Below are 27,821 nucleotides of genomic sequence, written 5' to 3' on the forward strand. Positions count from 1 at the left end.
GAACAGCCACAGGACAGGAAATATAAGACTCATCCTTACCTTCCTCCGCTTCTCTATAACACCGAGTAACCAAAAAACGCGCTGCGCTCTTTTACTGCTGGTGGTTGAATAAGCAAATCCAGGTGGGAAAGTGTTTGCACACCCCGGTAAGCTCTTATATATTGCCTGCAAAATTAGCTGTTATTACTGTCACTGTTTAGTGATGGCGAGCTTGAAAAAAAAAAAAAAAAAAAAAAAGCCCTCTGCAATCAAGAACCAAGCGCATCTTTGCAAATTATAGGTAATTGTCAATGTCCAGATTATGATAATGGAGGCCCTAATCCTGGAGAATAATTATTGTGGAGTGTTACAGTTGAAGCTGTCCAGTAAAGCTAACTGTCATTATTTAGACTCGATTTGCAAAACGGGGGGAAACTAGCTGAGTGGAAAATGTTCGGTTGGAAATAAACGGGGGCTCTCGATATAATGGCACCACTAGTGTGTGTGTGTGTGTGTGTGTGTGTGTGTGTGTGTGAGAGAGAGAGAGAGAGAGAGAGAGAGAGAGAGAGAGAGAGAGAGATGGATAGTGAGGGACATGGGCTACAGTAGTGGTGTGTATATGTGTTTATGAGAGAGATATAATATAAAGGCCTGTCTGTGTGTGTGTGTGTGTGTGTGTGTGTGTGTGTGTGTGTGTGTGTGTGTGTGTTTCTGTGCACGAGAGCTAGAGTGTTCAGGAGCGCGCACATGTGAAAAAAATAAATAAAAAGATCCCACATTTCTCGAGTGACCTGCGCGCAATTGTAATTACGGGACCGGCGTTTAGCCTATAAAGCAGGAATTAGGGCTGAAAACAACAAGAACAAGCACGGTGACGCTGGGGGTGAGGAAGAGTGTTTTCTGCTCCAGCATGTGTGTGTGTGTGTGTGTGTGTGTGTGTGTGTGTGTGTGTGAAGACTGCAATCAGGAAGAGGAAGAGGATCCTGCGTCAGGTGGAAATGGTGACATGCATGGGTCAGTGTGCGGGTCAGGAGCAGCAGCAGTGTGTGTGCAACATGTTTGTTTGTAGGAACACTTGTATGATGTGAGCGCATGTGGCCGAGGGAAATTCAATCAGATCCATGTTCAGGATCCTCAGTGTTTCTCACAGTGGCGCGGTTTGTTTAGCGGTTTTGCAGCGGCAGCGCTGGTATTACTGCCTGCTAATAACATGGTGAAATAGTGCAGGATTTTTCTTTTTCTTTTCTCTCCCTCCTCATTTTTTTTTCTCTCTCTTTTTTTTTTTTTATTTTACCCGGAAGGTGGGCTGCGGCCGGGAGTGGCAGAGCTCTGGAGCCGGTCTACCCCCACAGGAATGCGGATTGTCTCAGATCTCCGTGCCGCCCCCCTCGCCTCCTCTCTGCCATTCAAAGCGGCTAATTGTAGGGGACACAAAGCGAGAGCGACTGCAGACTGTCTGCTGCGAGCAGAGGAGAGGCATTTTACTTTACAGACGAGCTGCAGGCTCAATCAGGTTCTCCTCCAATGCAACATGAATGATTCAAAGTAAAGGTGATCGTTCTGCTGTGGCAGTAAACACAAATCCAACTATTTCAGAGTTTTAAATGTGAGGAGGAAATGGCAAAATAATGTGGGGTGACTGTAATAATTTGGGTAAATATAAATAAAATATTAGGTAAAAAACGCCTGTAATATCACCATAAATCAGATTTAATAAGAATTACTATCAAACAAATAAGCCAATATGACCTCCTTACATACAATATTAATCTACATAAAATATTATAATGATATTCTGCAGAAATCACAACCATAATATTAAATAAAGAAATCAATCAAGTTCAAAAACACCTGTATTCAATTAAGGTAAGTGCAGTTATTATGTTCCATGGTATCAAGGTTTACCGTGGAAGCCATGTTTTCTCAGTATTTACAAACCCTCTTTTTCTGTTTAATAAATTTGGATTCATTTTCCTTCCACACAATCACAATAAACGAGGGCTGAACTTCGCCCGATCACAAAGAAAATGAAGCCGAATTTCTCACAAAAAGCCAGCTATTTTTCATCGCCATCTCAAAGGTGAATATGAAATGTGTCTTCACTCGTGATGAAAAATAGAGAAAGTAACGCGATACACATGTTTTGTAGGTGTCACTGGCGATGAAAACGACCAGGATTAGATTTACGACAGGTTCATCTGAGCGCTGAGCGGCCGTGATTTACACCCCTGGTGTGGAAGTGTCACCTGAGGCTCACAAACATTATTTATGTGCGTGAGTCTTTGTCGTGATTTTCAGTGTAAACAGCAGAGGGTTAAAATAACAAGACTGCAGTGAGGCCGGAGGTTTTCAAAGTTCCATTGTCCATTTAAACGTTTAATAGTCTTCCAAAATGCAATAAATTACATGCACACATTTACACATTTTACACGTTTTCTTCTATGACTGTCATCAAATACATTGCATATTCCTCTGAAATTTGAACACGAGTCCCATAGAAGGAGAAAAAAAAAAAAAAAAAAGATTTGAAATGAACAACAGGGTTTTTTGTTTTCTTTTCTCAATATAACGTCCCCGCTCCAAGAGCCAACGAGTGCTGTATCGAGTTAGGGGTCTGCAGGTGGGAAGCCATGGAGCTGCCGGCTGAGGTGTACCACGACCCCGAGGTTTCCAAAAAGTTAGAAGCCGTCGTGTTGATGCTTTGTGGCTGTAGGCTGTGCGGCCTGGAGGGGCCCTGTGTGTCCCAGACGGCCGGGGACTGTGGGGAGTTGCACGCCATGGGGTCGCTGGAGCTGGGGCTGTGCTCCGGTGGAAGCTCGCCGTTTTTCATGATCTTCTTCAATTTTGATCTCCTGTTCTGGAACCAAATTTTGACCTGGGAAAGAGCGAGAAAGCAGCGACGTTAATATCTCATATTATTCACAGAAACAATAGATTTAGTGGAGGCGCGGTGCGTAAAGGCGCACGGGAAAGACGCTCACCAAAACGGGCATTGTTTTTAAAAGAAAGAGAATTTAAATAAACAACAAAACAACAAAAATGGATTAGACATAAATTCGATCATAAAAATCCCACCTGTGTTTGCGTGAGTCCCAGCGAGGCAGCCAGCTCGGCTCTCTCCGGCAGCGCCAGGTACTGTGTGTTCTGAAAGCGCCTCTGCAGGGCGGCCAGCTGGAAGCTGGAGTAGATCGTCCGTGGTTTCCTCACTTTCTTCGGCTTGCCGTTCACCATCCTCACCTCAGGCTCGCTTATTTCTTTTTCTGTAGAAAATAACCGTAACAAGAATAAGAATGCGTGCTTATCACAGACTGATCTTTCTTTTTTTAACATAATTTTTTACAGGAATCCTCGTCTATGTCTCCAAATTCCAAGAAAATCCAATTTCATAAACCTAATTATACCAAGCAGGACACAAAGGAAACCACGTGTATTCTCATAATGATTAAAAATAACTTTGAATCGCTTGGTATTTAAATATAAAGTAGCATTTAAATCCTTATTTAAACATTTTAGCTTCAAAATGCGCATTTCTTGTTTTTTACGCACGAGTAACAGCCAGAAAAACGCAAAGAAATGATAAAATAAGCTGCAAAATTTGACATTTCGGTTGTTTAATAAGTTTAGTTGACACCCACTAATAATCTGCTCTTATTACAAAGGATAAATGTGCGGCCCGTACCTTGTGGACTCGGCTGGGCTTGCACTCTGCTGTAAGTCCCAGCGTACTGGTGGTAGGCGGGGGTCGTGTACGAGCTGTAATCAGTGTAGGATTTTGTCGAGTAATTTCCAGCGGATCCATTTACACCCGGGTACTGGTACTGGTAGGCATTGAGCGGCTTCCCGTACGAGCTGGAGCTGGGCGAGCAGTAGCCGTGAGTGACTCCAGCGGCGGGACTGTAGTAGCCAGAATCCGTGGCGGTGGACTCGGGTAAAGTAGGAGATTCCTGAGACGGATGGTGCATGGTGGAGAGTTGAAAGGAGCTCTGGAAGTCTGCAGGTTTCACACTCGGGATCCTCCGGTCGAATACTCCAGTCATACTTCGAGACGAAACGCGTGGGATTGTTTTTATTTTATTAGCAACAAAAAAAAAACGAGGCAGTCTTGACTCCAAAGTGGTGAGAAAACTACACTGGCATTGTTGAAAGGCTCTCGGGCCGTCGGGCTCTGGTGAAGACTGCAGCCAGCCCCGCAGCAAAGACTTGGTTAAATCCTAAATCGCGCTCTTACGCACTGCAGGGAGGATCTGGTTCCATTGGCCAAGGCGCACACAGACACAGCTACACCCAATTCACTCAGCCAGCTTTCTTATAGGGGGGAAACCACCCGGGCTATGTGCCTGGCTGCATTGTTGTGTTTTTATACTATCAATCAATGGGAGCAATTAAAGTGTTGGCCGTGTGGCCAATCGACGTTTTCAGAGGGATGAATTAGAGGGGACAAAACCTCATTAACAAAAAGGCCTCCTGCTGCACGACTGGACGATTATTACGATTGTCTTCATTATTCTTTATTTATGCATTTTATTAAAACAGACTCGACGTAATTCTATTAACGTTTCCAGGCCACACAACGAGAAAATAACAGCATGAAATCAAATGTTTCAATCATGTGACATTAAAGAGAATTAAGACACAAATAAAACACAACAATTCAGGATTATCGTGACGCTCATTGCACGTGGACTAAACCCTGATTAGATATTCTACATAAAGCATCCACGAGAACGTAGTTTTACATCTAACAAGGTGTTAATGTCCAATATATACATTATCATCAGATCCAATGTATTTAAGGCGCCTTGTATAAAATATTTGACATCACTAACACTTGCTTCACACGTAAGCAGTTTCCCAAATCCATCCGACTGCTCTTTGATTGGGATGTAGGCCAATCATAATGCCAAAATTGACCAGCTTTCCACAAAGGGATCATTAAAGATTCATCTTATCTTATCTCATCTTAAAAGCTGCAGCCCAGCATGCTAAATCAACGCTCAGCCCCTCACTGCGCAACATTGAGTGGTGAGCAGCGCCGACCAGTGGGCAGACTGAGGAAGTGCACCGCCGAGCTCGACCTGGTGGCAAAGGATGATGAATTTGATCTCACCTTGAGGCGGGTGTAAGGGCGCTAAATACAAACGATGGACAACGTTTAATGCTTTAAATTAAATCTTATTGAGACATAACATAAAACAAATGTTCAAAGTGCTTCAGGGCAACAGGTGTGTGGATATAACTCAACATTAATGGATACAATAGGGCTACTTAGCATTACATAGTGCACAGGAAAAGTAAGTAGTGCACTGAGTACCAGAAAATGCTTTTGGAGCTGCATTTAGTCGACATATATTTCCAATTTAAGAACAGAAACTCCAAGCTTAAGCGTAATTACTGTTTTATTTGTCATTTTATTCATTATTTCTTCACAATTCAACACTTTTTTGCAAACATATCTTCTGTCTAAAGTGTTTCTTACATCTCACTTCAAGCCCCATGCTTTTAATTCCAAGCTGGGCCTAATTTTCTTAAGTATTATAATGTGTAAGTTCAATATTTTTCCAGTAGTCAGTGTTTTTCCACGTAGCCAGATATCACCGAACTGCTCCGCACAGTTGAACCTTCTGTAAACACTGTTAGCTGAGCCACTTTAGCAAATGGGCTCAGATGTTGCCAGATTTTTAAAATTATTTTCATATTAGCTTACCTGACTCTGTACCCCGGAAATACTCCCCCCACCGAGGCCTCCAATTTCTTCCTGTGGTGTGTTGCTTGCTCACAAGTTTTCACTCATTCGGTGTGTGGTTTATATTTTTTCTAAAAGTCTGGCCCATATTTTAAGCCACATAACATAGGCTAATGTTTTTTTTCATTATTAATAAAATTACCTTTGCTGTGGTTATTCGATTTGAATGCGGGTCAAGGCTGAGAGCGGGCAGCGTGCGTCTGACGTCACCGAAGAGTTCATTCATCAAGATAGTTCTCCTCCTTTTTACATGTACGAAAAAACGGTTGGTCCTTGGACACGAAAATGCAGCTTGTAACGCTTGCGCCACACGTCTGTTAGAGCACAGGTTAGCAGGTTAATAGCATGAATGTGCCAGACAAGTTAGTTCACATAAAGAAGAAAAAGCACAAATTATACATTTGTAATATTTTTTTCTTTTTTACAAATGAGCCGACCTTCAATAGATACAGATGTTAGACTTTTAACAGCTCAAACTGTAGTGCTGGTGGGGTATATGTATTTATTGATAATAAAAAAACATAACTATAATGACAAAATGTAAAGATTGAGGCTGTTAAACGAGAAGTAGTCAAAGACGGAAGTAGATGGGAGGGTAGCCTCTTGCCCTGCATGGGTCTTTTCTGTGCTATCTTTTTTCTCGTCTCCCGTTTTGTGTGTTGGGGGGATGGGGCCGTGCCGAGGATGAGACACTCCAAATATTTACCACTTGGCTAACTAAATATCTTTATTTCCCAACTGGGCTTCCTCCGTCGCTCTTGTAGATATAAATACTTTTCGACCACGCATGAGTTTGGGTGGAATTTGACGAGAATAAAGTGGAGTATCTGTACGTCCACGACACACGCTTAAAAAGTCGACAAAATGTACTCCTCTGCTGGAGGTAAGTGGTGCAGCTAACGTTAGCATCAGCTAAGTGATGCAGCTAGCAGGAAAATAACACAGCAGTTGCAGCATTTTTCTGCTACATTGCATCGAGCCGTTGCCGAAACACCGACTCGATCCCTGTTTCATTTAACTAGTTCTTATAAAACTCAACAAAACCTCTGATCAAGAACATGTCGTCCCAGTCTTAAGTGGAGGCATTAGTAGTAGGGGCAAGCTTAGCTAGCGTGCAACAACAAGAAGCTGCTGTTAGCCAAGTTAGCTACAACGGTAACTCGCTCCCGAACTTGTTAGTTAGCTTCCCAATATAATTTCACGAAAGTGGATCGGATGGCGTAGATTTTCTTCATATAATGTACAACCATAAACACACATAATTGTTTTCAGTGTCTCGCTGTTTAACAACAAATACAGAGTTGGATCAATATTTAGCGGCCGACCATGCTATCTAATCTCATCACGTATCGTAGCCGGGGTTAGCTAACAGTGTTCAACATACATTTGGTACATTTAGTACAGTTTCTTTGTGCAAGACATACATTTTTCTAACGCCATTAATTCGCCCCGTCAATGTAACGGGGGTAATGAGCCATTGTACGTATAAAGGTTGAAAGAGAAGTGTGCATATGAAGTTTTACTGTGGCTTTAGCACAGTTACAGTGTTAACAGTTGGCTCTCATTTGGCAGTATCAGTAGACTGATTATGTTATATTGCAGCTTTTATTGTTTTGTTTTTCCTGTTCATTTTAAGCCTAAGCTGCAAACAAGATCCCCAATTTATTGCACTTCTCTTAAATGTATTTATTGTTTTCTGGGCTTGTTTGTGTGCTGCAGATGCATCTTTGTAACACGAAAAACACAAATAGGACGTGTAGCATTAAGCTATATCCAGGAGAATGGGCGGCTTCAGCAGAGTTAGATTGCCAGCTTGCTTGACTCCTTCTGTGTGCATATTGATAAGAGTATGAAAAAAGTTGTCTCTGATTGTGGACGGTGGCGTTGTGGAGGAGATAAGAGAGCAAGACCTATTAAAATGGGTGCTTGCAGTAGAAATGTACTCGTAAAGATGACTTTGTGTCTTATTGCCACTTGCAACATTAAGAAATAGGATGTGAATTTTACATATAAGCTTAATTCTTCACTGCAGTTTTAACTTGTCAAACATTGAACTTAGATTTCTGCCATGTGTACATTTCCACTTCTCTGTTAATATAAGAAGTGTGTGTGTTGTATTGTCAAGCATTTATAACATGTCAGCTTTGTCCTCTCTAGCTTCTGAGATGCTCGAGGGACCCCGTTCCTCTGGGTCAGCAAGCTCTGGTAAGATTTTCCCATATTTGGCCTTTATTTTTGGCCCCAGCAGTGGTCAAGTGTTAATGGCAACATTGTGCCTTTTTACATCCTTCAAGCATCACACTGTGTTCTCATCTGAAATACAATTTAACCTTCTGACTGAATAATGAAATTGTCCAGGAAATAGGACACAGGTGATTTGGCACTATAAGTGAAACTCTCAAGGAAGACAGTGTCATTCTCGATAGTCAATTTCCTCCAAATGCACCTCATTTTGTCCTCTGAATGGCAGCGTACACTTATAAACGCTAGAGGTTATTCAATAGTACCCACCATGTATTATAGGTTTTATGGGTGTTATTCTGTTTGAATGAACAGAGCTGGAGCACAAAGATAAGGCACTGGAGGGAATGGAGAGTGTGCCCTGATGGTCTCCCTAAAAGTTGCAGATATGTAGGGTGTCTTGGTTCAATATGCCTACCAAAGATGAAAGCTTGGTGCACACTCTTCAGGATAACACAAAGAATAGATGACACCTAAGAGTAGTAGTAGTAGTAGTAGTAGTAGCTGATGGTTTGAGTTTTTCCAGCAGACTCACAAGCTCAATACTCAAAAGAAGATATTCATCTGGAATATATGTAGAGATACTCGGAATTAAGTGAGTACACCTGCTTGAAGCCATAAAAATCTGTGAACTAAGCAGTGTTAGATGACGACTTGACTAGCTTCATATTCCCGAAACTTGTAAACAAGTATTAAAACTAGATGCAGCATATGTAAAATGAGACTCAACTTCGATAACATTTCCTTTGTATCAAATGACCAACAAAGATCCAGACTGCCATGCAAGTGCCATGAATTGTCCAACAAAATGTAGGAGGGGTTCATGATAAGGTCTCACGAGAAAAGAGCATTCATATAGCTGCCATGAAACTAAAAGGCAAGGTAGCTGTAGACTGTGATTACAGATTTGTTTTTGAATCTTCACAAAATTACCCCTGGGATGCAATAACCTCAATCAAATCTGGGATAATGATTGCCTTTTTTATGGCATGAAAAATTAGTTTGCGTGCTTTTTTCCCAATTATATTTTGTCAGAGGAAACATTAGGAATGCAAAAACTTATAAATAAAACACGAAATAGCGTGTGTTAAATAGATCTAAGTTTTGTCCTCACAATTTTTATCTAACACATGTTGTGTTTGAGACGTGTTACATAAAACATCCTAGATAATGTTTGCTAAAGGCAAAAGGATACTTTCTACATCTGATTTGGCATACTGTGTATAAAAGAAAAATCCCCACATTTTTTTCTGATGACGTGAAACATGCGAACATCAAAGATGTTTGTTGACTCAGGCGTTAGTTTATTTTCCATTATTGATCAGCTGAGAAACACACAATAACTACATGTTATCTCTTTAAAACACTGTCCAGTTATGTGTGGGAATAATCACTTTATTTAATTTAATCAAAAAATGCTAATTGCACCTTTTAAGTTCTTGTGAAGTTTCTGGTGTTTGTGTATTCTGATCCCAATTATGTGCTTTTTTTTTTATGTGCTCTACTTTGCCTGTTACAGAACCCCCATCATCCCCAGTGCCAGAATATGTATTCAAACCACCATCACGGCCAGACTTTGGCACCATGGGCAGGACAATCAAGCTCCAGGCCAACTTCTTTGAGATGGAAATCCCCAAACTGGAGGTCTACCATTATGACATCGACATCAAGCCTGAGAAATGTCCCAGGAGAGTCAATCGGTATGTCCATGTCTGTGGTCAATAGGCAGCCCCTGGCATGTAGTTGATCAGTAGTTGGAATGTCCTGCACATTGTGGTAATTTGTATGTTTCATTGTGTTCTTAGTGAAATTGTGGAGCACATGGTCCAGCACTTTAAAACACAAATCTTTGGTGATCGAAAGCCGGTGTATGACGGGAGGAAGAATCTCTACACTGCCATGCCCTTGCCCATAGGCAGAGACAAAGTATGTCATTTTCAGGATAACCTGCAAAAATAAAACACTCCTTACTTTTGAGAAAAAATTGCATAAACATTGTTAAGTCCTAAAATATGAATCTATCTTTTCTTCTCTTGCCCATCTACCACACAGGTGGAGCTTGAGGTAACCATTCCTGGTGAAGGCAAAGACCGTAGCTTCAAAGTATCCATCAAGTGGGTGTCTTGTGTCAGCCTGCAAGCTCTGCACGAGGCACTAGCAGGACGGCTACCCAGCGTCCCCTTTGAGACCGTCCAAGCCTTGGATGTGGTCATGAGACATTTGCCCTCTATGAGGTGGGTTTTTCATTATTTCAAATTGATTCACTAATGGATGATAGATTTACTAATTATTTTATATGTCATGTTTTCTGCCATGCTTGTTATAAAATTAACCTCATCCTTATTGTTGTCAGAAGACCACGGAGGTGGTTTTGCATGTTTTAGCATTAATTAAGAATTACATATACATTACATTATTGTATTACTGACCATTCCTCTAAACTACAGACCTGCAGAATGACAACAGTGCAAGTCCATTCAAATAAGTGAAAACTTGCACAATGAGTGGTTTTCCATTTGTATGCAAATAAACAGAAACCAAATTCATGTACCACGCTGAAAATGGGAATCAATCCAAAACGAATGAAACATAGCATGATAGATAGGTGTTGTACAACTTGTTTTCCCCTATTTAATTTCTGGGCATGCTTCCAGGCTGATTTAGCATTGGATTTGTTTCAATACAGTGTGACAATCAAGTTGTATCAGCTTCAAAGTACACAGATAGGTAATCTGTCATGATAAATACTACAGATCTATCGATACCATTTTCTTGCTTCATGATACTTGTGTTTGGCACAGGACGCTGTGTACAGGATGCTGATGGGAAGTAGCAGGGCCCCGTTTCCAATAAATAAATCATGCTGTATCAGATAGGTGCATAGACTTGTGAGCAGGTTCCAGCATTTTGGGCTTCATCACAGGCTTTTCCAATATCGGTATCAGAACGGCCCAACTAATAATCACTTGTATCTTTTTAAGCAGGAACTTTGTAAAACTGTGCAAATGGACAGTTCTGTCCAGAATCTTTGTGTTCCCTCTCTCAGATCTCTTTTTATCCCAATCTCTTTATTACCTGTCTGTCTTTTAACCAGTCTGTTAGATCACTTCTGTTTCTAAGAACATATTGATCAGGTCCCACTCTCCTCTGTTACAGGTATACCCCAGTGGGCCGCTCTTTCTTCACTCCCTCAGAAGGCTGTTCGAACCCCCTCGGTGGTGGCAGAGAGGTGTGGTTTGGCTTCCACCAGTCTGTCAGGCCTTCTCTTTGGAAAATGATGCTCAACATCGATGGTAATTTTAACGTGGATTGTGCGCAACTTATAGAAAATACAGTTGTTTCTATGAATCTCATCTCTGTTTGCTTGTTTTGTTTGTAGTTTCAGCCACTGCATTCTACAAAGCCCAGCCTGTAATCGAGTTCATGTGTGAGGTCTTGGATTTCAAAAGCATTGAAGAACAACAGAAGCCCTTAACAGACTCTCAACGAGTGAAATTTACAAAGGAAATCAAAGGTAATTGAAGTTCAGGAGGCTGAGTTAGTAGTGGATGTAGAAGTCTGTTTTTCAATGAGACAAGTTTTTATTTTATTTAGACCTGATAATAATGTAGAGCTGATTCAATGTTCAGGTTAGAATCGTAGCAGATAAAAACGTGTATTTTGAAGTCTCTATAGAGTTTTCTACTTGAAAAATGTGTTTGTACCCCTGTCATGTAAATGGTTATTACCCGTGTCCTTTCTCACATGGCCTTTCAAAACAAACGTGTTAACTTTCGTTTTTGAATATGTTCTTAAATACTGTTGTCGTTTAACATGATTCCTCCAAGGATTGAAGGTGGAGATCACCCACTGTGGGCAGATGAAGAGGAAGTACAGAGTGTGCAACGTGACCAGAAGACCAGCCAGCCACCAAACGTAAGAAAACTCTTCTATCTCACCTTTGTTCATGTTATTTCTCTGTTGATTGTGCTGTTGCTGAAGTACGTCATCTGCAGTCCAGCGACAATAAGAATGTTGTTACATAAAATGCTTGAGTGCTGATTGCGTGAAATCTGACATCCCTCAGGTTCCCCCTGCAGCAGGAGAACGGCCAAACTATTGAATGCACAGTAGCACAGTACTTCAAAGACAAGTACAAGCTCATCCTGAGATACCCCCACCTCCCATGTCTACAGGTGGGGCAGGAGCAGAAGCACACCTACCTACCTCTAGAGGTAAGCACCGTCGACCTCGTGAACTCAATTGCTTTTTGAAAAGTATTCAGATTCATGATTCCCCTCGATCTGTTTTTGTTTCATGTGTATCCACTTTAGGTGTGTAACATAGTGGCAGGACAGCGCTGCATCAAAAAGCTGACGGACAATCAGACCTCCACTATGATCCGTGCCACGGCCCGATCGGCACCAGACCGTCAGGACGAGATTAGTAAATTGGTAAGTCATTGTGAGGGTAGCAGAAGTTAGCTCTGTGACTGGAAACCATTAAAATCTTAAACAAGATGTCAAAAGAATTCCACAGCTACATGCTACATGCCAATAGAATAGAAGCAATAGAAAACAAAGTCAAGATTGTCAACTTGAGCACATTGCCACAAAAGGTCAAAGGTGGAAATGCCACCAAAAAAACCTCCAAACAACAAAAGCCTGTAACATTGATGGCTGTATCCGGCCCCTGACACGTGACTCCCCACAACAGAGAACTTGAGAACACAGACACATGTCAGCAACTCCTGCCAACAAATTTTTTTTACCAGCCAGTTGTTGGTAGTCTCAGTTGCATTCATGTCACCATCACATACAAAGTCAGTTAGTACTCGTGATTAAAGATAAAAGAAAGAAACTGGAAGAGAAAGTAATGGTGGTTTAAAAATGTATCAAGATTCAGTGGCTGTGTGGCAAAAATAGGTTTTAGTTGACTGTTGGGCTGAGATAAGAAAAAGGGCATACCCTTGCTGCCAAGCTTTCAGTTTGACACCAAGCACACGCTCAGTGGTGTTTGCTGATTGGATACTAGAGAAAAGGGTCCATTACATTGGTCATTTGCCTGGTACCTTACAGACCTACCATAGTTTTCAATCATTTGTAGTACATACACGATTTACAATATTTAGTGTTTTCACCACGTTGAAAACTCTGCAGGGAAAGTCATTCTAATTTGAAGTATTAGGATTAGTGACATTCATTCAGTCTTGAATGATATTTGTGAGAAACTTGTGTGAAATATGTAGAATTGTTACAATTGCCTTTCAGTATATATCATTACTACATTTGAGGAAAATGTCCAGATCTTGACTGAAATCATAACTCTGTTTCGCAAGTACAGGTACTTGGATGAAGGGACAGCTGGAGATATTGACATCAAATCTAACTGCTGTGTTGTTCTGTCCTGTTTTTCAGATGAGAAGTGCCAACTTCAACACTGACCCTTACGTTCGTGAATTTGGAGTGATGGTGAGGGATGAGATGACAGAAGTGAATGGCCGTGTCCTCCAAGCACCTTCCATTCTGTATGGAGGCAGGGTATGTGGATCACCTGGGTTCAATGTGTTCACGGTGACCTAAAATTATTACGCTTCTAGTATTGAATTATATTGGAATAACTAGAAGTGACTAGCATTTATAACGCTGCTGTCATTACTCTTTGCAGAACAAAGCAATAGCCACACCAATCCAGGGAGTATGGGACATGAGGAACAAGCAGTTCCACACTGGCATTGAGATCAAAGTGTGGGCTATTGCCTGCTTTGCACCACAGAGGCAGTGCACTGAACTCCTGCTCAAGTAAGTGAAGCGCTCTAGCATGTTGCAAATGTATTTCATGTCATTGTAAACCTTCTGTTGAATCGATGGCAGGCAGAACTTAATTAAGGTACTGGTGGTGAAAAGATGTGAGCGTGGCATAAGAACTGAAACACAACTTATAGGCGTACGCAAACACACAAACTCACTGAGCTGTGAGCTGGAAATGTTGCATTCACAGAAACGGCACCAGAGCTGTCTTATTTGATTTATGCCTCGTTTGGGTCTTTCACAACTGTCATGACTGCCCAGTTTCCAGAGTCTTTCACTATATAGCCCCCCTGAGGACCGAGGTATTTCAGCTCCACAGGGGCGTAGGGTTGCATGTTGAGTATGTACAGCTGTGCCATCATCTGCAATGCCTTTGCCGGGTTTAGTCATTTGAATTTGTGGACTGAAAAGTGCCTTTTAGTGTCTTTATATGTTTGATGCCAAGGATAGCATGTGCTAGACTAAACAATCTTTTTTTTTTTTTTTAGATATATGGTGTTGCAGCATAATCATAATATTCTTAATTTTTCCTAAGCAGTTTTGTGAAGGTAAAAGTAGTGAGTAAAAGTTGACCTAATACTGAGCCCAGCGGCACACCCTTGTTGATGGATAAAACCTGACTGATATGTTGATAAAATATAATATATGATTGTATCTATTGACTTTTTTTAAACACTTGAGTCAAGATACTTAAGGTAACTCAGGGGCAATATTAGACTCTTTGGTATCCTTAACCACTAAAACTCACTGAACTGTCATTAACAAGTTCCTCATCTGTCTCAGAGCATTCACAGATCAGCTGAGGAAGATATCCAGGGATGCAGGGATGCCCATCCAGGGTCAGCCTTGCTTCTGTAAGTACGCCCAGGGAGCGGACAGCGTGGAGCCCATGTTCAGACACCTCAAGTACACCTACCAGGGCCTCCAGCTGGTGGTCGTCATCCTACCGGGGAAGACGCCCGTCTACGGTGAGGGATCCACTCATATAGTCTGCGTCATTGAGTGAGGAACTTAATTCATATTTATCTATTCTTGAAGAAGATTGACCTGGTCCACATGAAATCAGTGCATTTCCTTGATGCCAAAAATAAATAACATTTGATTAATAATAATCCCATTACAGCATGCAATTAGTGTTGGACAGTTTAAGTCATTAAACCAGACGTGGTGAATTCACAAACATCACAGACTCTGTTTAAGGCACATGTTTTTGCCGTTGCAAGGCGTTGCTCAAAAGCCACACATGTCCAAATCAGTGAGGATTTGTGCGATTAGAGAGAACATGCCTGCTGCTTCAGAGCCCGCTGAGCAAGTTTTACTGCTGCTATTTCTGCAATAGGAAACCACACGGGCCAAACAGAGCTGCATTCTCTCTATGGTTCTTTCAGGGCTGCTCTCCCATTTGCCTCCCAGCTCACTTTCTCATTTAAGCGTCAGTTATCCCATCATACTCGGAGATAACAACCAAATTAAAAGATTTGTATAAAACCTACATTTATATTACAAAACTCACTGATTGGTCAGTGTGCCTGTTTGCAGTTGATGTGACCAACCAGAGCAGGAGCTCAAAACATAAGTATCGTACCTCATCACGTTTGATTAATATTTTACTTTATTGTCCTGCTATGTCATGTAGCTGAGGTGAAACGTGTTGGAGACACGGTACTTGGCATGGCCACGCAATGTGTCCAAGTGAAGAATGTTCAAAAGACAACACCTCAGACCCTCTCCAACCTCTGTCTGAAGATCAACGTCAAGCTGGGCGGTGTCAATAACATCCTCCTCCCACAGGGCAGGTAAGGGAAGATTCTGAGGATGAAATCCTGAAATGAATCAACGTGTTTGTCTTTGAAATGGGACACATATCAGCTGTTATCCTGAAAGGGAAAGTATCATCTTATTGTGCTGAATTTTTATTGGTGTCTACCCTCCAGGCCGTTGGTGTTCCAGCAGCCAGTGATTTTCCTTGGTGCGGATGTGACTCATCCGCCTGCAGGAGATGGAAAAAAGCCTTCCATCGCTGCTGTAAGTTACATGACACCACACAACAGAAAGATCTACCTGTCAAGAAATACTTAAAATGGGGTGTAAAGAAAGTGCCAATATCCCAGAGAATCATCAACCATCACTACAGCTCTCAAGCGTCTTTCAACTCAATGTTTTAGTTTCATGGCCAGCACATTCATTTTACGGCTAAGTCTCAGTAGCTCCCAGAAACTTCCACTGATTCCGAGTACTAAGCTGCACACAGACAAAGTTGAGAGTTGATGATACAAAAGTAGCTGTGTCTCTGTCTCTAAAGTAGCCCCAAACCCATTGATGTGGCTTTAATGAATACGTCTACATTGAGATGAACTTACAAACTAAATACTTGTTCCAGGTTTGCAAATAAATAGAAACCCAGGTCATTCTGTAACTCCCCAAACTCCTGAGAACCTGTCTCATGTGGTGACGGTCATTAAATCACATAAAGAGCTCTTAGATTGTTTGCCCACCCTTTAATTTTGAACATTATACAATAATGATTATAAATATTAACTTTATTGAAAGCAATTAAATACAAATAAAAGAATATAAGCCATAAAAGGACGATTACAAAGTCGACATCACATGGGAGGAATTGGATTCAGATAAAAAGATTAAGAACAGTGAAAAGGATAGAAAGGCTCAAAGGATTTTTAAAAAGATGACTTCACATAACGGCAAGTCTATAAAAGTAGGTTTTAAGAATTGATTTTAAAGAGGTCACACATTCTGCAAGTTTTATCGTTTCAGGTATGTCGTTCCAAAGTCGAGGGACCCTGATAGCAAAAGCACGGTCACCTGAGAGCCCCATCTGATGATATAAGGCTGCAAACAGGCTCATATGGGGCCAGCATGTCTGCTATGTACTGTATCTTGAATAAGACTCAGACAGGCTTTTAAAAGTGATCAGTAAAAAAATCAAAATCAATTATAATTTGGAAAAATAGCCAATAGAGAGAAGCCAGAATTGGGATGATGTAATGTCATATGTCATAAGTCAGTCTATTCATTTGGTACTAATTATTTCCTTTCCAGGTCGTTGGAAGTATGGATGCCCATCCCAGCAGATACTGTGCCACAGTGCGAGTGCAGCAGCACCGTCAGGACATCATCCAGGACCTGGCCACCATGGTCAGGGAACTGCTCATCCAGTTCTACAAGTCCACCCGCTTCAAGCCCACCAGAATCATCTACTACCGTGATGGCATTTCTGAGGGCCAGTTCAACCAGGTGATGCCGCCGGTGATTACTGAACAGCTCTTTGTATTCTTCTTCATTTCTGTGTTTGTGTCAAAATTTTGAAACATTGAATATGTTGAAATGGATGCAAATCTTCACCTGTAACCTTTTTAATATCCTTGGATTTGAATACATGCAGGTCCTTCAGCACGAGCTGCTGGCCATCCGTGAGGCCTGCATCAAACTAGAGAAGGACTACCAGCCTGGTATCACCTTTGTGGTAGTGCAGAAGAGACACCACACAAGACTGTTCTGCATGGACAGAAACGAGAGGGTCAGTATTGTGTCATCAGTAGGGGAGGGGAGGAACATTGTCAGATTTTTAACAAACTAAAAAAAAGTGAGAAAACACAACTTTGTGACCAAAATTAAGTTTGTTTTCTGATAACTCCTATCTTGAGTGCAGCATTTTTTTGTTGATTTTTACAGGTTGGGAAGAGTGGCAACATTCCTGCAGGCACCACGGTGGACACCAAAATCACTCACCCATCAGAATTTGACTTTTACCTTTGCAGTCACGCTGGCATTCAGGTAAGAACTGAATTCTGAACTTGTGATAACTTAAATGGACTTCAATTTGGAAAAACAATAAGATCATTAGCCAGATTGATCAGAAGACTGTTGAGAGTGAAGGTAGTGTTTCCCCCATGGACACAAAAACAACACGTGTCATCTTTACTCTTTGCAGGGCACCAGCAGGCCGTCTCATTACCATGTGCTCTGGGACGACAACCACTTCTCTTCAGATGAACTGCAGGTCCTCACCTACCAGCTATGCCACACTTATGTGCGCTGCACCCGGTCAGTTTCCATCCCAGCACCAGCTTACTATGCCCATTTGGTGGCTTTCCGGGCTCGCTATCACTTGGTGGACAAAGAGCACGACAGGTAAGGACTTGGAGCCATTAGCTGCCATGTTTTTGAACAGCCTTAAGTACATATATTCTTGTAAATCGTTGAAGAAAACCCCCCCTAATGATACTCTAATGTTGCTGTTTCAGTGCCGAGGGCAGTCATACATCAGGCCAGAGTAACGGGCGTGACCAACAGGCCTTGGCCAAGGCTGTTCAGATTCACCAGGACACCCTGCGCACCATGTACTTTGCCTGAGAGCACACAACCCGAGGCTGTGGTGGGTGAGACCCCACTGATGAAACACACTACTCCTCGCTGTCTCACTGTCAGCTGTAGATAGCATCACAGTGGTTTCACATCATGATCTCCCTACCTAACAGACCTGCCAGTCAACCATATGTCTACAATTGTACTTCAGCCCCTGACCCACCCCAACCAAGCCAGCTATTAGACTGTAAGATGCAAAAGAATCCCTCTTTGTCGGGGGGTTTGAGCTGGAAGAGGTTTTATTTACATGTTGTGCATTAGTGTGTGTTTGTACTTGTTGTAGGGAAATATGTTGCAAAGTATGAAAGGAAAAGTTTGTACACTGATTGAAGAAATCTACCATTTCTAAACTAGTGGGCAGTATCATGATACATCGGGGATGATTTATAATTTAGAAGAAGCTGTTCACCCTCCTTCTCCTGTTTCTATTGTTTGTTAGGGTCTTGGTGCTTGAATGGAGAAGGATCAAATTCATCAGAAGATGAGGGGGCCTGTTCACTGTTTATATGCCTAAATAGTTGCTCCTCTGACAAACATTATTTATCAGCCAATCAAAGCAAAGTGCACTGAGCAGAATGGGTACTTCAATCAGGACAAAAGTACTTAATATATTAAGGGTTGGGTGCGATTTTCCACATTGGGCACTATGTGCTGCAAAGTGCCATTTGAGACCACCGTTCTGTTGTCATTTCTGTGTAAAACTATTAACTATTAGGCCCACATCTGCTGGGGTTTTTCAGTATTTGTCCTTGATTGACACTGATGACCGTTTTATGCCAAATCTGGTGACAGCTTACTAAATGAATTCTTTGCATCAGATTTGTCATCAACCCTTAAACAGACACTTAGTTTATTCTAGATGAGAGCTTTTAGTGTTCAAATAGAGATAAAAGAACAGCCGATTTCTCCTACTCTGCCTCTCCTGTTAGTCTGAACTGAAAGAGTTGCACCAGTGATCCCATGCAGAGAAACAGTGTATTGGGACTGGTTCCCAACAAGGACACCTTTCTAATGTACTCTGAGCCGTGTTGATAAAAGACACATGATGTAGAACTCAGCATAGAGGGGGAACTTGATGACATTTTTTTCCCCCCCTTAGGTTTTTATAGTCTAATTTAATTTCAATCATTTTTTGTAATGAATATGCATGTAGCTGACTCATGTTTTAGACATTTAGGCGTTTGTGATACTGGTTTTATTTCTTCCTTTATACACATTAACCCTTCTTCTATGTTTTCATGTATATAGCAGCAGCAGGAGAGTGTTTTCTGCAGCGTCTTTGTCAGAGCGGGATATTTGTGTGGCGTCTCGATATATCCAGGCATTCGGTACAGTGGAGTGAAAGCTGCAACATTTTAGAGTTTAACTGATCGAAATTCCCTTAAAAAAAAAATCTAGTGTTTGCTCCTGGGATTGGGAGCAGTCGTCGCACAAAAGCTTGGGTTTTATGCAAATGACTTTTTGTGAGTCTTTATACTATATAGTAATGTTGGTAATAAGGTATATTTTGAATAAGCTTTCAGTGGAGGCTGCTGAAAATATTATTATAGAGATTTTTTTTAAACGACCGGCCCACATGTAGTCTAAATTAACACTGTCTATTTGTATACAGATTTTAAAGTGCAAATATTCTCTTGCCTTCTAAGACTGTTACGGTCTTACTAATAATTCTAGACATTTCCTAACATCCCACCTGAGTTTTACTACTAAGTTAAGCTGGCGAATGTTCTCATAGTCTTGATTGGAGGGCAAGTAGTCTACATTTTCTAACTATGCATAATTTTTAACCAAGAGATTTAGCAGTGGGGTAACTCACATGAATTTGGGTCATTTCTAGAGCTAGATAATCAGGGCTTTTGTTGTTTTTATTTTTTAGCATGTCGCATTTAGTAGCGTTTCTTAGTGCTTATCAGCGTCTTCATGCCTTTCTAACGGGATGAAGTATTTATGTGATCATTTGTAAAAACATTGTAGATTTTATAGCCTGAAAAATTGGGTGTATCCTTTGTAAACACACAATCTTTTCTTAGCCAAACAAGATTACAAACTTTTACATGATTAATATTAAAAAAAAAAAAAGACATAGAAGCACAAAAAGGACATCTTGATTCTAGGTGCTAGAAGTTTTCACTGTAAAAAACCACCTTAATTCCTCACTGGACTGGTCAACAAGGCTTTTTACTTGTACGTTTAAAAAGATGCTTCATCTTGAGGATCTTTGCTCTCCCTTCGACGACCTCTCTGTGTCACCCTTTTTACTCGTTTCCTGTAAAGCAACTAGAAATCCGACTGACTGTGTTTGTGGGGCATTCTGAAAAATCACGTACTTGATATTTACTGTTATGATGTCAATATTGTTCTTATCGGTGCTGGTCTCACAACATGTAAATTTGGATGCACTTTTGATAGCAGAACGGCGGTGCGTCCTCTACAGACGCGCGTTCCTCAATCGAAGCAGGAGGCTCGGCCATATAACTGCGTGACACTGGTGTAATTGTATGGAAATGGCCGTGTGTTCTACCTCTTGTTACCTGTATAAGTGTTATGGTAACATCACACTGCAGGCCATTTCTGTATAATTACCCCTGCTATCTATCTATCTAATTGGCGTTGTTTGAGTCTTGCATTGACAGTAGAGGTTTTAAAACGCTTGGTGTGCATGATTGTGTACGCGCTTTTCTCAGTTTATGTTGTTGTGATTTTTATTTTCTTCATAGTTTTACTCAAACTGATAAGAGAGAATGTGTTTTTTTTCCTTTTTAGTGGTTTTGAGCTGTACGACCAAATTCTTGAAGTGTGTTTTGTATTCACACACAGCTTCTCCCTTCTTTCTTTCCTTTTATTCTATGCACCAGTGAAATGACACACTTTTAAAAAAACATTATTGAAAGCTTGATTTCCCACCTCAGCCCACTTCAGGTGTTATTAAGCATATCCTTGATTTGGAGAAATTGTAAAATGTACCCAAGCGGTGCTGTTAGTCAGACTGTTAAAAGTTTCAAACTATACAAAGAGAATAAGTCAAGCACATTGAAATCCACGTGAAAAGATGTTTGTAATTCAGCAAGGCATTTGATCAGTAACTTTTCACCGCAGGACATGTTTTGTAATCTTTCATGCAAGAACGAATGGTGACTGGATCAGGATAAAGCGCCAACAATGAGTCGATTAATCGTTAAGTCAATCGAAAAAGAAAATCTATCGCCAACTATTTCGATAATAATCGTTTCAGTTTTTTTTTTTTTTTAGCAAAACTGTCAAACATTTGCTGGTTCCAGCTTCTTGAATATGAGGATTTTCTGCTTTTCTTTGTCATTTATGAACATAAATGAAGAGTCTTTGGGTTTTGGACTGTTGGTTGGACAAAAAACAATTTGGTGGCGTCACTTTGGGCTCTGAGTTGTGTTGAGCCTTTTCGCAGGTTTTTTTTGTTGTTTTGTTTTTCTACATTTTTCAAACTAAAAGAGTAATTGTGACAATAATCAGCATACTAATCATCATGAATATAATCGTTAGTTTCAGCTCTTAATTTGGAGACTGATGTCAGGTGGAGCCCTGTTGTCGACTCTGTGTTTGGACATGTAGATGTCCTCAGGGAATAATAGAAGGTGGGAAAGTGAACGGGCGTCCTACATTCAGAACATCAAGGTGTCTTTTTAAGAGGTGGCTTTGTACATGTTGTTACTGCTTCTTTGTGTTTTACATTACCTTTACCAGCACCTTAAAATAGCAGATCATAATGGCATTGCTTTTCCGGGAGGTTAAAAACATTTGACAATGTTGTTTTTGCACTAAACAAGACTGGAGTTCTGTAGCTGTTGCAGCATTAGGACTATTTATCAGGTGGCAGCCTCTCTTTTGTTTTTTTGACTTAAAAAGGAGCAGTTGGTATTGGTGGCTTTTCAAAATACACTTGCCATTCAGAAAGCCACACCTGCTGATCAGGAGGGATTCTACCAAGCCAACCAGCATCCAGCATGTCGTCTTTCAGATATATCCCAATGCCTTTAAATGTTAATGAAAGAGTGAAACTTGTAGTCGCGTGGATGGGTTGCCTTTGTACAGTAATATGGGAGAAAGGTGCTTTATGCAAGACAAACTGACAGGTGTTGAAAAAGAGCCGGTTAGCTCCGGACAGTTAGATTTCTGCAGAGACCTGGAGGCCAAAGGGCTGCGCGAGGGGGAAGTGTGCAGGAAGGTTTGACACAGTTCAGGACTGCAATGTGCATAGAATAAACATCGTTTCAAGTAAGGCCTCTTTACACGACCAGAGACTATACATATCAAGATTAGGAAGAGGCTTTTTTTCTGTTTTACATTAATCTGCTAAATCAAGAATGTGTATGGAACAAACTAATGAATACACCAGCCTGGATGAATGTGGCACTGCTTTACAAGTTTAATGGTGCCCAAGGAGCTTAGATAGATATTCAAAACGAACCCTAATGGCATTATGGGATGCTTTTTGGCAGATTCGTCACCTCAGTTTGGCTGTTTTTTCTGTATCTTTGGCGGTTTCTTGAGGTTTTTGGTTTGTAAATTTAAATGGCATATCATAAGCTAATTTTATCGATGAGTTCATTTTATTTTCTTGATACCAGGTTATTTTACTTCTGTAAGTATATGTTAAAATTTAGGGTTGAAAGAGGTTGAGATTACATTCTTCTCCGCCTGTTTTGCTTATTTGCTTTTGAATGGTTTTGGAATAAAATAAAGCCCGATTTAATCCTTCCAAACCATTATCTTCTGTATAGTAACGTCTCTCCTGTCTGCCTCTCATCCGTCTCTTGTAGAGAAACTATTGCTGATATAAAGAAACCTCTTGTAGAGTAGAACCTATTTTCCTAACTCCAAATAATAACAATGAATGTACTTAGAGCCTGTGTGGTTTGTAATATTGTATAGGCTATCCATCCAGTACATTTATACTCATGTTTGCTTCTCGTGTACAGCCTTTTCTTTTTATTTTTGGTGTTTTATTTCTCCTATTTATAGGCTTTAATAATTGCAGAAAGTATTATGTTTTCTTCTTTTAAGATTTCATTGATTTTAGATGTCGCCTATTTCACCGCTGATATCATTAATCTTTTTCGCTGATTAACGGGAGATAAACAAGTCTACAGTGGACATGTTGGCTACTGTAGTTTTAGGAGACAAAACGTTTCACACTGGTGCAAAGAGTAGTCATCTTTTCTGTTCTGGCGTCATGCTTGTGTGAGGTGCTGTGACATAAAAGCTGTGTGCGTGTGTGTGTAAATATATGATGGTTGCTTTGGTGTGTGATCTTGTTTGCGGTTAGTTTTTTTGGCTTCTGCTTAAGCCCTCGGTCTGATATTCCTGTCCTCTGTCTTATCAGAGTTGTCCTGTAAAATCCTTTAAAAATCCTCCCCAAGTTCAGCTCACTAACCCTTTTTAGCGCAGTGCCACTTAAAAGCAAAGAAGCTAAGGTTTATGTCGGCGTGTCGCTTGTGTTCCTCGGTGATTGTATTACTACGCAGCTGTTTTTCCAGATTTTGAAAAAGTACCATTAATGATTTACATGGCACTCAGCGAGCATAATTTTCCTGTTCCTATTCGTAGATTTCTGAAGCATCACGTTGTATTTGACAGTCAGTCTTTTATCACGCCAATGTCCCAATTACCTGTAGCCACGTGACACTGGTGTGTGTCCACAAGGTCTCTCCAGTTCAAAGTTTGCCTATATTAGTGTTTTTAGCCACAAGTCTGGATTATTGAGTATAAATTCAAATGAGGTACTGGCAGACCTGAGAGAACCCCAATGTCCACTGGAAGTCCTTCAGCAGCCATATTTCCACTGTTTAGAGTTGCTTTGGCGACATTTTTAGCTGTACGGATAAGAGTTGGTGAAGTGTTTCATCCACCATTTTGTTCTCTTAAATATCTCAACAGCTATTGGATGGATGCCGTGCAGTTTTGTTCAAACATTCACAGTCCTAAGAGAATGAATCCTCATGTCTTGGCGATTTTGTACTTCTCTAGTGCCACCAGCCAGGTCAAACTATTCACGTACGCAGTGAAATAACTCAACATTTACCTGATGGATTAGCACAACATTTTTAAAAAGCATTCACGGTACCCAGACAATGATTGCTAATGATTTTCGGTGATCTTCAATCTTTTATCTCGTTCCACTACCGAGTCAAAATTGTAAAATTTTTTCCAATTCTTTGATTTTATGACCAAAAACCGGCAAAGCTAATGCCATTCCCATCAGCTTCAGCTGTAATTTGTTTTAGTGCTAATTAACCAATGTTAGCAAACTAACATGTTAGGTTGTCATACCATTTAAAATTTCAACACAATACGTGTATAAAAAAAGCTCTTTATTTATAGCTTAGGTACTTGCAATACTTTTGAATGCAGGTATTGTATCATTTTAAACATGTGGTATCAAACGAGTATTGATACTTCTGCCAACCTTCCTAGCATTCTAACATAGGTGGTGACATTGTTAACATTAGCATGTTAGCATTGCTATTGTGACAATATTGGCATTCCAGTGTTAGCTTCTCGTCAAAGTTCTGCCTCACAGAGCTGCTAGCTTGGCTGTAGACTCTTGTCATGTTTGACAAACATTGAAAACACGTTTGCAGCTCATTTATGTGTGGTAAAAAATGTTGCCGTCTTATCCTTATTTTGTATCTGTCAGTTGTCAATTCTTGACAGTTAAATGTAGGCACTTATGTGCAGTCATAACTGAATCTAAAGATTCAGAGACACAAGGTGCTCAGATAAAATGGACCCAATGCAACATCAGAATGTAAACTAATAGTCTCTGGCACGACGGAGCCAAGACAAGACACAGCTGCTTCCAGTGGACACGCGGGATCAGGCTCGGGGCTGTAGTAAATCTGACCTTGACTGTGGAGAACTGTTACCAAGCTTCACCAAACCAAACCAATGCCATCCAGCTGATCTACATGCATCCAATCATGAAAAGGCTCATGTGGGTATTTTTGTATTTTCAAAGCATTTCTAGTCTTCAGAATAACTTGGCTTTTTATTTACCAACTTGGAAAAAAAAAACTACCTCAGAGCAGTGTCAGGTGCTAGCTAATATTAGCCCTAATTTATAATAATGGTAACAAAATCAAAAAACCTTGTGACCAAACCAATACAAGCCAATATCGTGTGAGAGCACTGTTCTTTCCTTTAAACCTTAATAAATGGAAAACCAAGTAAATCATGTATGACTGGTTGGTTACATGTTAGGGGACCAAATTTTTGTAATTGGGAGTCTCATTGTTTCATGCGAGTCCATTTTTATTTTTCATATTTTTGTTTTTTTCGAAAGACGGTGACAAAAGCAAACCCAGCACACTCTAGGACTCATTCATGTAGTGAAATCGACTGTAATCATGACCGGATCATATATCGACAAACACGTGCCATCATACACTTTTGACAATGTGTTAATATTCCAGTAAAATGTTGGTGATGTTGAGGAATGTTTGTAGTGGCGGGGAAGATTTGTTGGAAAGATGTATGTACAGCAATAACGTTGGTGTGTGGGCTGTGGATCGCTGGTAATTTGTCTTTTCGCCAGTCTGTCCTCGAGGCAACGCTCGATAAACGTTTCAGACTTTTATTTAGCAGGACGATACTTTGTCTCCATATTTGGAACCGGCTTTTTCTGTTTTCGTTTTACCAGAATGTTTAAATTATAAGGTTTCATACTGGATAGAGCCACTCCACGTGATCAAATGCCTACATTTCTCCCAATACTGCAATAAAAATTCATTTTCCACTTCTACGATTAGCCAGACTCGACGCCATTTTCGTCAAGGGTATAAGATGTAGTCTCGCGTGCGACAAATTACAAAGGGAATATACACATTTGAGCATACTTTTACGATGCATCCGAACATTGTAAACTTCAACGAAAGGTACATATGAGGTTGTGTGGCAATTAACTGCAGTTGTGATTAAACTGAAAACATCCAGCGCGTTTTGTAGTCGTTTTATGTGTGCCTTTTGTCGGATCTCTCTCTTTCTCTCTTTCCATCTGCCCCAACATTGGGTTTGTGAGTCCTTCTCAACATTTTTGACGGAATCTGCTGCGCCACATAAGAAAAATTCCATTTTTAATTATCATGCAACCTTGAGTGTAGATGCTGCATAGAACGATCAGTATTTGTGTTTTGCACTTTCAAAGCAGTCTCAAAAAAAAAAAAAAACTCGCCCGCCTGAGGTCGGGCAGAAAGTAAAAAGAAATAACTGACGAGGTATTTTATGCTATCAATAGGAATTATAAGGAATAATATGACTTTGAAGAGCTTTTCTAAAAAGGTTGATATATCTATATATATTCATGAAGTACCTCATAAGCCTGATATATGCTGCATTGACTTTTTTTTCTGTAGTGTACTTCATATTGTCCAATAAAATTTTTAATTTTCCCCTTTCTTTCGGGAGGTTTGAATGTCACACCCAGCTGTGCGCATGCCACAACCGCTAAATCTGATGGAGTTCTCTTGTAACGAAGGAGTATGTTACACCTTGTGGCCAAATGATAATGTGTCATTTATGCAATTTCTTAAGCAAATGTCATCGGAATCTTTCTCAGCTGTAGCCACATCATATAATCATGCTCTGTCTCTTTTTTTGTTTTTGCATGTTCTCTGTGTCTGTGTAGCCAAAAATATCGGGTTTAGTTGACGAAGAGTTGACGTGCACCGAGCGCCCTGCGAGGCTCTGCGGTGTAACACAGCTGTTGACTCAGGTATTGTCGTGAAAAGGGCTGTATCTGCTTAACTGTGTCCCCTCTCCTCCTCCCCCGTACACCTTTGTCTTAAAATAGCCTTAGATCTACACGTGAGGTTCTTATTTGGCCTTAAAAGTTGAACAAATTATGCACTACAATTTCACAGACCTGACAGAGAGCTCGATTCCCGTTCAGACACTTTTTTTTTTTCCTTCTTTTTTAAAGAGTTCGCGTCGTGTCATTGCCATGTTATCTACCTCCTATGAATGTAGGGGCTGTCCTGGAGTTGTAGTCGACTGCAAAACCTTTTTTGCTCATTTAAGAAAAACAGACAATCATCTGTAGATTCTTGAAGAATATAAAAGATATCCCCCTATTCATTCATACATAGAACTAATTCCAGGACACTCCATTTTTCTTGATGTTTTTTTTCCCTCATTGGCCATTTTCATTTTATACATTGTGCTTTTTTTCATTGTAAGCCATGATGGAGAAGCAAAGTGACCAAAGTCTCTTGGCAAAGGCAGCCCTGCACAGCCGTGTGAATTCAAACCTCCCGTCATTTGTGTCATTTTGAGCTCAGTTTTTGAGTTGTTGTTTTATTTTTATTTTTTTTCTCCTCTCTCTCTTCTCCCTTATTTAAACCACGACATGCCAAAACTGAATTTGCTGTCATTCCTGTTCTGGTGAGGGTCTTTATGTTGCTGATTTAATTTGTTCACATCCACTGCTAAGCTCCTTGTTCTTGTTGTTGTAAAGTTGTAAGCTTTGATTTCTATTTTACATTTCCTTATTTTTGTTAACAAGTATGCTTACAGAACACAAGATATGCTGTAAAACCCTGTTAGGACATAATGTGAATACGTATCACTTAATATAGTTCACTCTTTGGCTTGACTGTAAGTTGCGTTAATTAATAAAAATGTTTAAAAAGTGTTTCTGTTGTGATTTTTCTGTT

At 40.5% G+C, this 27,821-nt stretch overlaps 2 protein-coding genes across 4 annotated transcripts; one reads left to right on the forward strand and one right to left on the reverse strand.

Annotated features, from left to right (window-relative positions):
• Positions 1-2,323: 2,323 nt before the first annotated feature.
• dlx5a (distal-less homeobox 5a) lies at positions 2,324-4,213 on the reverse strand. The gene is made up of 3 exons (XM_084378925.1): positions 3,659-4,213; positions 3,055-3,239; positions 2,324-2,854 (listed from the first exon to the last, which is right to left on the reverse strand). The coding sequence occupies exons 1-3, from the start codon at positions 4,014-4,016 to the stop codon at positions 2,540-2,542; spliced, it is 858 nt and encodes a 285-aa protein (XP_084235051.1). The 5' UTR covers positions 4,017-4,213; the 3' UTR covers positions 2,324-2,539.
• A 2,177-nt stretch (positions 4,214-6,390) lies between these two features.
• ago2 (argonaute RISC catalytic component 2) lies at positions 6,391-27,799 on the forward strand. 3 transcript variants are annotated; one of them, XM_084379679.1, is made up of 21 exons: positions 6,391-6,605; positions 7,880-7,927; positions 9,483-9,663; positions 9,769-9,889; positions 10,016-10,197; positions 11,120-11,256; positions 11,343-11,477; positions 11,791-11,878; positions 12,030-12,177; positions 12,277-12,396; positions 13,360-13,482; positions 13,610-13,743; positions 14,536-14,720; positions 15,389-15,548; positions 15,687-15,777; positions 16,813-17,019; positions 17,156-17,290; positions 17,446-17,547; positions 17,705-17,904; positions 18,018-18,148; positions 18,578-27,799. In XM_084379679.1, exons 1-20 carry the CDS (start codon positions 6,587-6,589, stop codon positions 18,124-18,126), a joined length of 2,625 nt encoding a protein of 874 aa, XP_084235805.1. In that variant the 5' UTR covers positions 6,391-6,586; the 3' UTR covers positions 18,127-18,148; positions 18,578-27,799. The 3 variants fall into 3 exon arrangements, with proteins under 3 accessions (XP_084235805.1, XP_084235804.1, XP_084235806.1); XM_084379678.1 differs by having other exon boundaries at positions 18,018-27,799; XM_084379680.1 differs by having other exon boundaries at positions 16,813-17,007; positions 18,018-27,799.
• Positions 27,800-27,821: the final 22 nt, after the last annotated feature.

The sequence above is a fragment of the Pagrus pagrus genome, assembly GCF_965226575.1.
Source record: "Pagrus pagrus genome assembly, chromosome: 17".
Classification (NCBI taxonomy): Eukaryota; Metazoa; Chordata; class Actinopteri; order Spariformes; family Sparidae; genus Pagrus; species Pagrus pagrus.

Coding starts and splice junctions, on each gene's coding strand:
- dlx5a (XM_084378925.1), bottom strand. CDS start 4,016: ATGACTGGAGTATTCGACCGGAGGATCCCGAGTGTGAAACCTGCAGAC. Junction 3,240..3,658: donor AGCCCAGCCGAGTCCACAAG/GTACGGGCCGCA, acceptor TATTTTCTACAG/AAAAAGAAATAAGCGAGCCT. Junction 2,855..3,054: donor TGGGACTCACGCAAACACAG/GTGGGATTTTTA, acceptor GCTCTTTCCCAG/GTCAAAATTTGGTTCCAGAA.
- ago2 (XM_084379678.1), top strand. Junction 11,478..11,790: donor ATTTACAAAGGAAATCAAAG/GTAATTGAAGTT, acceptor GATTCCTCCAAG/GATTGAAGGTGGAGATCACC. Junction 15,778..16,812: donor AAAAGCCTTCCATCGCTGCT/GTAAGTTACATG, acceptor TTTCCTTTCCAG/GTCGTTGGAAGTATGGATGC.